Here is an 11,785-nt window from a genome sequence, read left to right on the forward strand (position 1 = left end):
CACTATAAGATTCTAAGCCCCTCCCCTTAATTGTATTTATAACCGTGTTTGTCTATTTTGAAACGACGTTTGGGCTGTCTTGTCATGAAGCATGAACTTGCATATTCATCGTATGTACATACATTCCAGCATTTAACTATCCCGTGATTGTAGCTGGATCATAAATGTGAAAGCATCTTTCTTTTGTTTTATATGTGCATACATATTCGTGTGTGTGTGTGTGTGTGTGTGTGTGTGTGTGTGTGTGTGTGTGTGTGTGTGTGTGTGTGTGTTCCAGCAATTTTAGAGGAGAGGGTAAATTGATAACATACACCCCAGTGCTCGACAGCTTCCCACCCTCTCCGAAATTTTTGGCCTTGTACAAAAATTTGAAATGAATTTAAGGCGGTGCTCCAGCATGGCTACAGTCAAATGACTGAAACAAGTAAAAGAATCAAAGAATATATATTCATATATATATATGAAAGATTTTTCGTTCAGGGTGAAAAAAAAAAGTAAAGAAAAGAAGGAAAACTACATCAACGTGCGTCGAAGCGACCACGACGTCGGACGTTAAGTCGGCGGTGGCTCTTTTTCGTCGGTTAAGTTAGCTTGTAAGGTAATCTAAAGGTTTTAGTTAGGGTTCAGGTGTAAAAAAAAAAAAGAAAAAAAAGAGAAAAAGTGAAGTATTTGAAGTTATTTCTTTTATACGTAATTTGTTTTGTTTTTGAGGGAAAAATTTAGTTGTATTTTCTCCTATTAACTTCGTACAAGGAAAAAGGGAAAACTTTACCATCATCATTCACCATGTCGGTACTTATCTTGGAAGCTAAACTGGAGAGACTGGACCCTAATACTCCTTGGGGATTTCGCATGCAAGGAGGCAAGGATTTTCATTCCGCTTTGATGATTCAAAAAGTTACATCAGGAAGCTTGGCTGCCAAACGTGGACTCCAATCAGGAAATATTATTTTGAGGATTGGCAAGTTAGTTACCGAAACTCTCAAACACAAAGAAGCACAAGATGCCATTCTTTCTTATGGAAATAAACTTGATCTTTTATTGCAAAGAATCCGTGATAAGAAGAAAATCGTCTTAAACAGCCCATGGAGTTCTTTACCAGGTGTCTTAGACATCAACAAGTTGAATATAAATTCAACTGCGGCGGCACCACCAAGTCCAATACCATCCCCTATACCAAGACCTGCTTCACCTCTGCCACCAAAACTTGTTACACCACCACCACCACCACCTCCACCTGCGCCGCCTGCTTCTTCTGGTTCTGGACCATCATCTAACTTCAATGCTGTCGCCCGGCCATTTCCAGCAGGCCAACACTCTGGATTTTCTCATGGAAGTGGGGAAACCTTTCCACCTCCACCAACAGTTTTTCAGCCCACTCTTAACAAATATGCAGAAGCTGAGGAAGACCGCCCCACTTCTACACAGCAGTCAAGGTCTTTCAAATTATTACAAGGCTTGATGGACAGTGGTCAAGAACTCCCTCCAGCCCTGAGACCCTTGAATCCGATGCAGTCACCCAACAGATCTCGAAGTGTTTCTCCTTTACCCTCTCAACAAGCAAACAAAGGGAATACAGTAAAAGCTGTAGGAAACTGGCAGTACAACTCACCTATAGGGCTGTATTCCAAAGAAAATGTTGCCAACACTTTCAAGGATCAAACACATTTACTAATCAGTTCAAATAATGGAGATTCTAAAGAGAATGGTGATGTAAGGAAATCTAGCTTGACAAATGATTCCTCTGTGTCTGTAGATGCAGAGAAATCTGGTGTTGAGTATGATGGTGAGGGTCGGATTATGTATAAACCATCAGAGACTTACAAATTGATACATGGACAAAGTGATCAAGCAAATACATCAGCATTAAACTAGGCACTCAGAAAAAACAATACTAAATAAAATCAGAAGGCTAATAAATGAATTCCAAGACTCTTTCACTGACAAGGAAAAAGAGTATATATGCAACTCTGTTATCAAAGAGAGCAATTTTTACGGATTGCCTAAAATCCACAAAAGCTCCGAAATACAAAATGTCATAAATAAGCAGAAGAACGAATACATAAAATTACTAAGACCTGCTGACCTCAAACTAAGGCCAATAGTTGCTGGACCTCAAGCTCCAACACAACAGCTAAGTCATTTTCTAGATATAGTCTTAAAACCTTTGTGCCCATTAATACCTAGCTACGTACGGGATGGCATAGATTTCATCCAACACATTCCCCCCACTGTTGCAGAAGGTACTATACTAGCAAGTTTTGATGTTACTAATCTCTATACGAATATACCTCACAGTTTAGGCCTAGAAGCAATCAAACACTGGGTTGAAAAACATAGCGAACGGATAAATGATCGCTTCAAAACTGACTTCATCACCAAGGCCACACGTCTAGTGCTAGAGGAAAATACTTTTAAATTCGACAACGAAACATATCGGCAGATAAAGGGCACAGCTATGGGTACGCATTTTGCGCCCTCATATGCAAACTTAGTTATGGGATACTTAGAAGAAAAGCTCTATGAGGAAGTGGAAAAAACCTTTGACCAAGAATACAAACAACATATCATTAAGAAATGGAAACGCTTCCTGGATGATTGTTTCATTTTTTGGGGGAAAAATCGACTGAAGATCTAAATGTATTTAACAATATACTAAACGCACTTCACCCTTCCATCAAATTCACAACAGAATCCAGTTACAATGAACTACAATTCCTGGATATCCACATAAAAATACAAAACTGCACAGTCACAACAGACATATTTTACAAAAAAAACGATACACACCAATATTTAAACTTCTATTCTTGTCACCCATCACACATCAAAAGAAACATCCCATACAGCATGGCCAGACGCATCTGTGCTATAGTAAGTGACCCTAAAACGCGTGAAACCAGGCTCAACGAACTGAAAGGCTTCCTTACTATACAAAAATACCCATTAGGCCTAATTAATGAAGGAATTAAAAAGGCGATGGAACTGAATATCACCCAACTACGGACACCAAAGGAAAAAGTTAATGAAAACACGATTCCGTTCATTAACACATACAGTCCTGGAATAACTAACATATTCCACGTCATAAAATCGAACCTGCCTATACTCCTTCAAAGCCCTAAGATGAAAACTCTGATTGAAAAGAACACCTTACGGAATAGCAGACGCCAACCAAAAAAACTTAAAAAACACCTGACACGGGCAGAATTCAGATCAGAGACTAAACCAGAATTCATAGTAAAAGAATGTGGTGATAGGAGATGTGGAACGTGTAACAATACCAACAACTACAAATACATAGAAAGTGGTTCCCACATAAAATTCAAGAACGGATCTATTTTTAAAATAAAGCAGATATGAACTGCAAAACACAAAATCTCATATACTGCATCACCTGTCCAAACTGTAAAGAAAATTACATTGGCGAAACGAATAACTCACTTTGTCAACGTGCAAGAATTCACAGGCAACATATCTGACAAGAAGAACTAAGAATGATTCCATTAAGTAAACATCTGGAAATATGCGGAGACGGAAAGTTCAAAATCTTTCCCTTTTATAAATGTACATGGGACGATCCACAATACCGAAAGGCGATGGAACTACTCTTCATAAAAAAATTTTCCCCAAAGTTAAATGTTTGAAAGAGAAAAAAGAAAAACAAGGAATACGTTTTGTATGTATATATATATGTATATATGTTTGATATGATATATAGAGTTATTTTTACTAAATTGATTTTACTAATTCGATTTTTCAAATTTACAAAGATTATACTAATATACTCTCATGCAGAACTACACCTTACAAAAAATAAATAAATAAATGAATGTATGACAGGAATATATTCTAAAAGGGACCCAAAGTCTATAAAAAGAAAGGACAAAGAATATAAAATGAAAGAACTAAAAGCAAAAGAAAAAACAGGAAGACATTTTTTTGTTTTCTTTATATTTTCTATTCATTATTCTCTATTTTTTCTTTCTTCTTCCTTTCTTCTTTTCTTCCTCCTTCTTCTACCATCCCTAAAATCTGTCTCAAAACAATACAGTAAGTAGTAAACAAGCTTTTAACCTTTTTTTTTTTTTTGACACTCCTTAAAAAGACCAATTCAATACAATGGCCCTTCTCTTTTACCACATCCATCTCTCTATCTGTCTGACTATCAGTCTATCTAACTATCTCTCTATCTGCCTATCTATCTATCTATCTATTTGCTTACTTCCAAAAGGACTGCAATTCTGCCGCGAAACAACAGCAACAACAACAACAGCCACGGGAAAACCAAAAACCTAAAACACCAGCATTATTACCCACACCACCGTATGCACAACTGATCAAGCAGCTATATGCGAAAACGAAAGAACGGCAACAACGAACAAACCAACCCAACCAAACAACACCACCACCTGAGTCAAAAACAGAAACAACACCACCAACAACAACTAAAGACAGACCAACACCAACACCAAGAACAACAACCAAGAAGACAACCACTGAGAACGAAGAAAAGACCAATACTACTCCCAATTCCCCAACAACACACACACCACACACACCACACACCACAACACCATCGACAAACACACAAATAGAACCAAATGCTTTGCCTTTACCCCCTTCTGATTCGTCAGACATTTCGTCTAACGATGAAAGTTCTACAGAATGGCAAATAGCCACAGGAAGTAAAAGAAAAAGATCAAAAACAACCCCAAAATTAAATGCATGCAAAGCAGGGAAATATGTAACCGCTGAAAGCCCCTTGCACAAACAAACCAGCACCAACATCACAAAAACACACACAATGCTATCAGCGATAGACACAACAAACACAAAATTAATGGACTACATCATATCGCAAACAAACATTTCTGAAGATAATTATAAGCTGAACAATCATCCACGCACTACACCACCGAAACACATCAAAATAGTTCACATCACACAAACGCAGCACCACACACTCAAAACCCTCTTTCCAAATGCGGTTGGGGGGTTCCAAAAATATTTATCAAAGAAACTCTTCAAAAACCTCATCCAAGATACTTCAAAAGAAGAGGAAGCTAAAACTTTCGAAACGAGTAAGTAACCTTCTCTCTTGTCTCTTTTACTGTCGTGTATGAAACACAAATTTCGACTTCAGCTATGCTTAAATTAGGTTGTGTAAATGTACGTGGCTTGGCGTCAGCTTGGAAGCAAGGTTACCTTCTAAATGACATCAAGTCACAGAACATAGAAATCATGGCTATCAGTGAAACCAGACTCAGTAACCCGCGGGCCCTCAAGTCCATGTTTGGTGGACATTTCGACATTTATTTTTCTCCCTGTATGCCAAACATGGGTGGTGGTGGTACCGCGGTGCTTTTTCGGAAGAGTCTGAACCTAAAAGTAAGGCCAATATTCCTAGACCCGGAGGGTAGGCTGGTTGTCTTGGACGTCGATAGCACAAACGGGTGTCCTTTCCGTCTGGTGGCAGTGTATGCACCGTCCTTAACGGGTCGGGCGGATTTCCTTAGACGTCTAGAGGTTTTCCTGGGAACGTCACGACCTTTACTGTTAGTAGGGGACTGGAACGCTACCTTGGACACGCATATAGACTATGTGGGAGTGGATAGGAGTAGAAGGGGATGTAAGTGCCTCAAAGACCTGCTCAGACGTTTCCATTTATCTGACAGGTTCCGACTCGACCATCCGAACGTGCCAACGTGGACTTGGACAAACCGCGTCGGATCGTCGAGATCGTATCTAGATAGAGTTCTATGTAGGACAGCGGATAGAGATAGTGTAGGATGTCCACAATTTAAAATAGTCAGCTACACAGATCACAAGTTTGTGACGTGTACGCTCGACTTAGATAAGACACATAGGCAGGGTCCCGGTTACTGGAAACTGAACGCTTCGCTCTTAGCGCGGCAGGTTACAGGAACCGGATTAGCGAATTAATTAAGAGGGCGTTAACAGGAGCCATCGTTAACAACCGCTGGTGGTTTGCCCTGAAAATGGCAATCAAATCGGAATCTATTAGGTTTAGTAAAGAACTAGCGATAGATCGAAATAGAGTAGAGGGAGACTTAGTTAAGAAACTAGAAGAGGCACTTACAACTGGCAGCGCAACCAACGTTTTGGCTGCGAGGATGGCCCTCGACCAACACCTCAACGCCAAACACGAAGGTTGCGTCGTCAGAGCTAAAATGCGTGCCTTAAGGAACGAAGGGATCGAAGCTGCGCGAGAAGCCCGGGTGGCGGAGGCGCAACGCGGTAACAGAGCCACCATTCGGTCTCTAATCGATGAACAGGGATGTAGTCTGCTCGAACCCGAAAGGATGTGTGGGGCCTTTCAACAGCACTTTGCTCGACTGTTCGGTGCGAGCGGTGAGTCGGAACGCAGGATGGACTTCACTGCCTACCTGACCGGCCTGCCGCGGCTCTCGGCGGGAGAGGCAGAGTGTTGTGAGGGTCCCATCACAGCTGCTGAAGTAAGGGATGCTATGGCGGGCTGCGCGAGGGATAAGTCACCTGGATTGGATGGTCTACCCTACGAGCTGTATTGTCAAATGCCAGACTTGTTTGGCGACCTCTTGGCATCAGTCTACTGCAACTGGCAACAAAACGGGAGAATTCCCGGTTTCGTGAGCCGAGGTGCAGTGACATTGCTGAAGAAAGACCCAAACAAGGGGAATTTTATAGATAATTTCAGGCCCATCACTCTGCTCAACGCAGACTTGAAAATTTTGGCCAAAGTAATAGCCGAGAGGTTGGCGCTTGTCATCGATAAACTGGTCGACAGGGCGCAAACATGCGCCGTGCCGGGCAGAAGTATCCATGACAACCTCCACCTCATGCGCTACATCATGGACAGGGTAGTTAAGGATCCTGGCATGGGTGGGGCGCTGATCAATTTAGATCAATCTAAAGCCTTCGATAGGGTCGACCATCGATACCTAGCGGCCGTCCTCAGGGCAGCTGGCTTTGGTCCCGTCTTCCGCGGTTGGATCGCTGCCTTGTATAGCGGCATCCGATCGGTAATACGGGTAAACGGTCACCTGTCAAAACCGTTCGACATCACGCGTTCGGTCCGTCAGGGATGTCCCTTGTCGGCGCTTCTGTATGTATTGACGATCGAACCACTACTGCGGAAGCTGGCGACACTGAGGGGTATCCCACGAGAGCTGGGTTGCGGGACGAGCGTGTCTGCATATGCGGACGATGTCACCGTCATAGTGTCGAGCGAAAAGCACGTCGAGATGCTAGGCGAGACACTTAAAGAATACGAAACGGTGACAGGAGCAAAAATTAACCCGGAAAAGTCAGTGGGTTTGTTACTCGGCACCTGGAGAAGCAAGCCCATACCGTCCAACAGTGACTCCGTAGTGGGACGCTGGACGGACGGACCGGTTAAACTGCTCGGGGTCTGGTTCAGTCCGGACCTCCAAATGGATAAGAACTGGGACGAGATCACCAGTAGAGTGATCAAACTCAGCCAAACATGGGCTGAGAGAAAGTTATCTCTAAAAGGCCGGGCGGAGGTGGCTAATGTGTATATCGCATCAGTCATCGATTACCGCCTGACCGTCGTGCCTTGTCCCGATGCCACCATCACGAAACTAGAACGCATACTTTTCCGCTTTCTGTGGAAGGGTGGCGTTCCGATGGTGAGGCGATCCATTTGCTGTCAACAACCGTTACGTGGAGGACTGGGGATGCCGTGGTTAATGATGCGCAGACATGCGCTGAGACTGCGGCATCTCTGGAACTTCATTGACGACGGTGAACAGGTGTGGGCGCCGTTTGTGAGGCACGCCTTCCCGCAGCTCGTCTCACTCACCGAACTGCAAACATGGATCAGGAAGAGACCGAAACTGGGCGAATGGCACCGCGAGTGTCGCCAAGCTCTACAACAGCTCTGCCGTCCGGGATCAAACTTGTGCAACTTCCAAACGACCAATGCGTTCTATAGAGGACTAGTGGAGGGGAGGTCTGACGACACTCTCGGGGCAAACCTGGGTGTCGACGAGAAATTCTTAACCCGCCTTTTCAAGACGACGTTCGGGCCGGGGCCAATGGATAATTTCCAGAGATCCCTGGCTTGGCAATGCTATCGAGACGCACTACCAGTTCGAGAGAAGATCTACAGACACGGTTCGAAAACCACCGGACCGACCTGCCCGAGATGCGGTCAGAGCGACGAAACCGTTCTGCACGCACTCGTGCAGTGTCCAGATATTTCAGAGCTGTGGACCTTCGTCGAACGGCTGTTGTCGCGTGTGGGACGAGCCCACTTATCAGCCGAGTCTATCGTGAATATTGTTCCGCCACCTTCCTTTAAACGGGAAGGAAAAACGGTTTTTGTAACACTGATAGCTATGGCAAAAGAATGCGTGTGGTGGACGTGTTTGAAAGGTCTACAAACAAACACTTTCCTCTCTGGTCAGTCCCTCGTCAACTTTTTCAAGTACCACTTGAAAAGGAGGATGAGGATAGAGAGGAAAGTGTTGTCGAATGAAAGTTTCAATAAAAAATGGGTAAATGTGGCAAGAATGGTAAGAATGAAAGACGACACCATTTTAAGCATAGACTTGTAACAAAAAGAGACAAAAAGAGAGAAGGTACTTACTTTCATGTACCTTTAAAAAAAAAAGCCTGAGGTGACCGTGGTCTTTTCCGTAGGCTTTTCTCTCCACGGATAAACCTAATCTGTTCCCCGTTTTTTACATCGACTGTGATACACGATCCCTATTTTTTTTTTTTTTTTTTTTTTTCTTCCCGCGATCCCTTTTGATCCAAATTATCCCCTCCCCCCCCCCCCCCCAAAAGCTCTACTTTGTAATTTGTCCATTTTCTGTATTTAGCCCTGTTTGGCTATAATAAAAAGATATCTATTTGCTTATACATCTTCCATTGTCTCCAAAGCCTCACTCTCAAAAAACAAAAAAACAAAACAATGTTCTGTTATAAACAAAACCCCCAAAAACACTTGTTTTTATATAAATAAGCTAGATCTCTGTATTTTCACAGTTATATTTGACAAGTTCGAAAGACGAACGAAAGCGCTATATATGTATAAAATAAATGAAAGAAGTTATTCCAAAATTCTGACGACTTTTTTTCAATATATATATATATATATATATATATATATATATATATATATATATATAATGTATTGTGGCTACGCAAAAGACAACATGGTGACAGATCTTTTAGCTTGCAATGCTAACTTAAAGCTCCTACACGTGAAAAATTATCAACGATTCCCTGGCGTTATATTCACGAGGGAATCTGTCTTTCATTTAGTAAAAGTAAACAAATGTTAGAGATAAGATCTAGTCCGGTGAACGGTAGACCGTGATCAGTTACACAGACCGCTTTACGATATTGTATTTTAATAAAATATTACGGTAGAAAATGAGAATCAACATTTTTATGGTTTCAACCAAGATAATTTCCCATTAAAACCACGCTTAATTTATCAACTAATTTCGATTTTCAATTGATCTAATAGATGGTTTTATACTAAATTCATCGATCATTTAAACTTTTCGATATAATTGGCACTGGATAATACACACACACACACATTCACACACACAGATATGGGTGCGAGCGAAAACAAAACGATCTCAACACGTATCATGGCTGTATTGCTGAAAGTTTCACTGACGCGTCTAATCCACTATGTAGCAGCCAGGAATTTTAAATAGGGTTTATTGCTATTGAGTGACAATGATATACGAGGTGTGTTTCTGTTAGTCAGTTTGGGTAACGCATCAGAAGACTAATAAACAATTACTGGACGATGCATTGTGCAAGTGTAGACTCTTAGTGCTTCAATTCCAGTAGAATTTTAGTAAATCTTCATTAAATATTTTGAAATAGTGCTCTCAACTAATAGCTTAAAATTATCTAATAGGGGGCTACATAAATAGCAGCAATATTATCGCCATTTTCCTTCTTAAGGAACATAACAGTGTTTCAATACATGTAGTTTCTCAGAGAGACAATGGTAGCATTCAGGCGTACAGTGCGAATAAGGAGCTTTATCGAAGTTATATGGGTAGGTAATTTCCTTCGTTTTTCAGTCATCCACTAAGCTTCAACTGGTGGTGCTATGAAACCCCAGATCCGATATTATTTATTTTTCTTTTTTCTAGTTGTTTTCCGAATTTTCTGGGTGTGAGAAGCTCCGCAGGAGAGTGGTTGTTACCTTCACACGTTTGGTTACTGGGTTTCCTCCTCTGAGCCTCTAGTCTTATTTTTTTTTATATACACCAACGGAATAATTTTGTGGCCTCTGAGGGTCATCAGGATTTTCATGTCCATGCAGATCAAACTTGGCATCTTGTTTCGTGTTGCCATTAAACTTAACACATGTCCATAGCTTGAAGCAACGGTGAGGAGGAGCTAAGGTTAACATTACTGTCAATGTCCTTTACAGTTACCTTTATATTCAGTTGACTGATATATTACGGCATTAGCTTATGTGCAGGTGTATAGTGCACACCTATCACTTTGCCTGGTCTTCATACATGTTTTTCTATATCCCCTATCTTTATCAAAGGAAGCCACGCTGTTCTGTACATTACTCAAGGCTTCTGTTAATTGCTACTTTAATTATGCATAAAAGCCAGCTCCGATTTTCAAGTGACAGAGGCATTTACTTTCCTTTTCTCTCAGTTTTCCATGAAAATCTCAGGAAAAGAGGCACATTACCTCGCCTACATTTTCCCTTTCTAGAACTGACCTATGTTCAACACTTCTATCGGACTTACAACACTAGCAAAGTTGTTGTTATTGCGTTCGTTGTTACTTATATGCGTTATTGTTTTAACGTATTTGTTTACGTATGTGCTTGTTTGCGGAATTGCTGAATATTTTGCATACTTTTAAAAGTGCAAATGTGTGTTCACTTGATTAAATGATATGTTTTTCCTTTCAGTTTGTCTTTTTATTAATTTGTGTTATTACTTCAACAATTTTTTTCCTTCAGGTATGATGAGTATTACCTTGCCTGTAGATAGCATCTATCTTCATTACCCTAAAAATTGAAGCCATATTAAAATACAAGTAAACGAAAACATACAATAATAATGTGCAAGGAGAAAACTCATTTTTAAACTCCAAAGTAAACAGAATAGATGCCTTCTATTGATAAATAATACATGAAATGTATTTTTTTTAAGAACCCAACGTGCTAAGTCCAAATATTTCAGGGAACTCAATTTGAACACGTTCGCTCGCCCCAAAACACAATAATAATAATAATAATAACAATGATAATAATAATAATAATAATAATAATAACAATAATAATAATAATAATAATAATAATAATAATAATAATAGATGCAGTACCAGGCAGTGGCTCTCATGGTTTCTCATCTTAATTGACTGGAAGTGTTATCATATACATTGTTTTGTCTTGGTATAAAAGATGGGCTACAGCAAATATTCTGCTTAATACCACATATTTGCTTGTCAGTTGTTTGACCTTAACCAGTTGAGCATGTCCCTTGGTGGCTGATGATATCTGCATCTCTGATCACGAGCAGAAGCAGTGGGGGAGCATCATAGCCATGTGTTGAGAGGAATTCTTTGGAGTTTGAATAATTCACCTCTGTGAACATGGGTGTTTTGTTCATCATCTTTAAAACAAACTTTATTCAGGGACCTCTTGAGTGGGACGGGCTACTCGACCTGGAGAAAATTCTAACTGGGTCCCGCCTGCAAGGTTATGCGCTGTTTATCTTGATATGAGGTTACCATGTCGCGCGCATATGGTTGT

The 11,785-nt window shown here is 41.0% G+C and overlaps 1 protein-coding gene across 1 annotated transcript; it reads left to right on the forward strand.

Moving 5' to 3' along the window:
• The first annotated feature begins 464 nt into the window (after positions 1–464).
• Positions 465–1,875, forward strand: LOC149137681 (PDZ and LIM domain protein 3-like). Its single transcript, XM_089350022.1, has one exon. It carries the CDS (start codon positions 787–789, stop codon positions 1,873–1,875), a length of 1,089 nt encoding a protein of 362 aa, XP_089206148.1. The 5' UTR covers positions 465–786.
• Positions 1,876–11,785: the final 9,910 nt, after the last annotated feature.

This window comes from Octopus bimaculoides, chromosome 1 (genome assembly GCF_046866305.1).
Source record: "Octopus bimaculoides isolate indiv1 chromosome 1, ASM4686630v1, whole genome shotgun sequence".
In the NCBI taxonomy this organism is placed as follows: Eukaryota; Metazoa; Mollusca; class Cephalopoda; order Octopoda; family Octopodidae; genus Octopus; species Octopus bimaculoides.

Excerpts from the sequence above, each read along its gene's own strand:
- LOC149137681 (XM_089350022.1), top strand. The coding sequence starts at position 787 with ATGTCGGTACTTATCTTGGAAGCTAAACTGGAGAGACTGGACCCTAAT.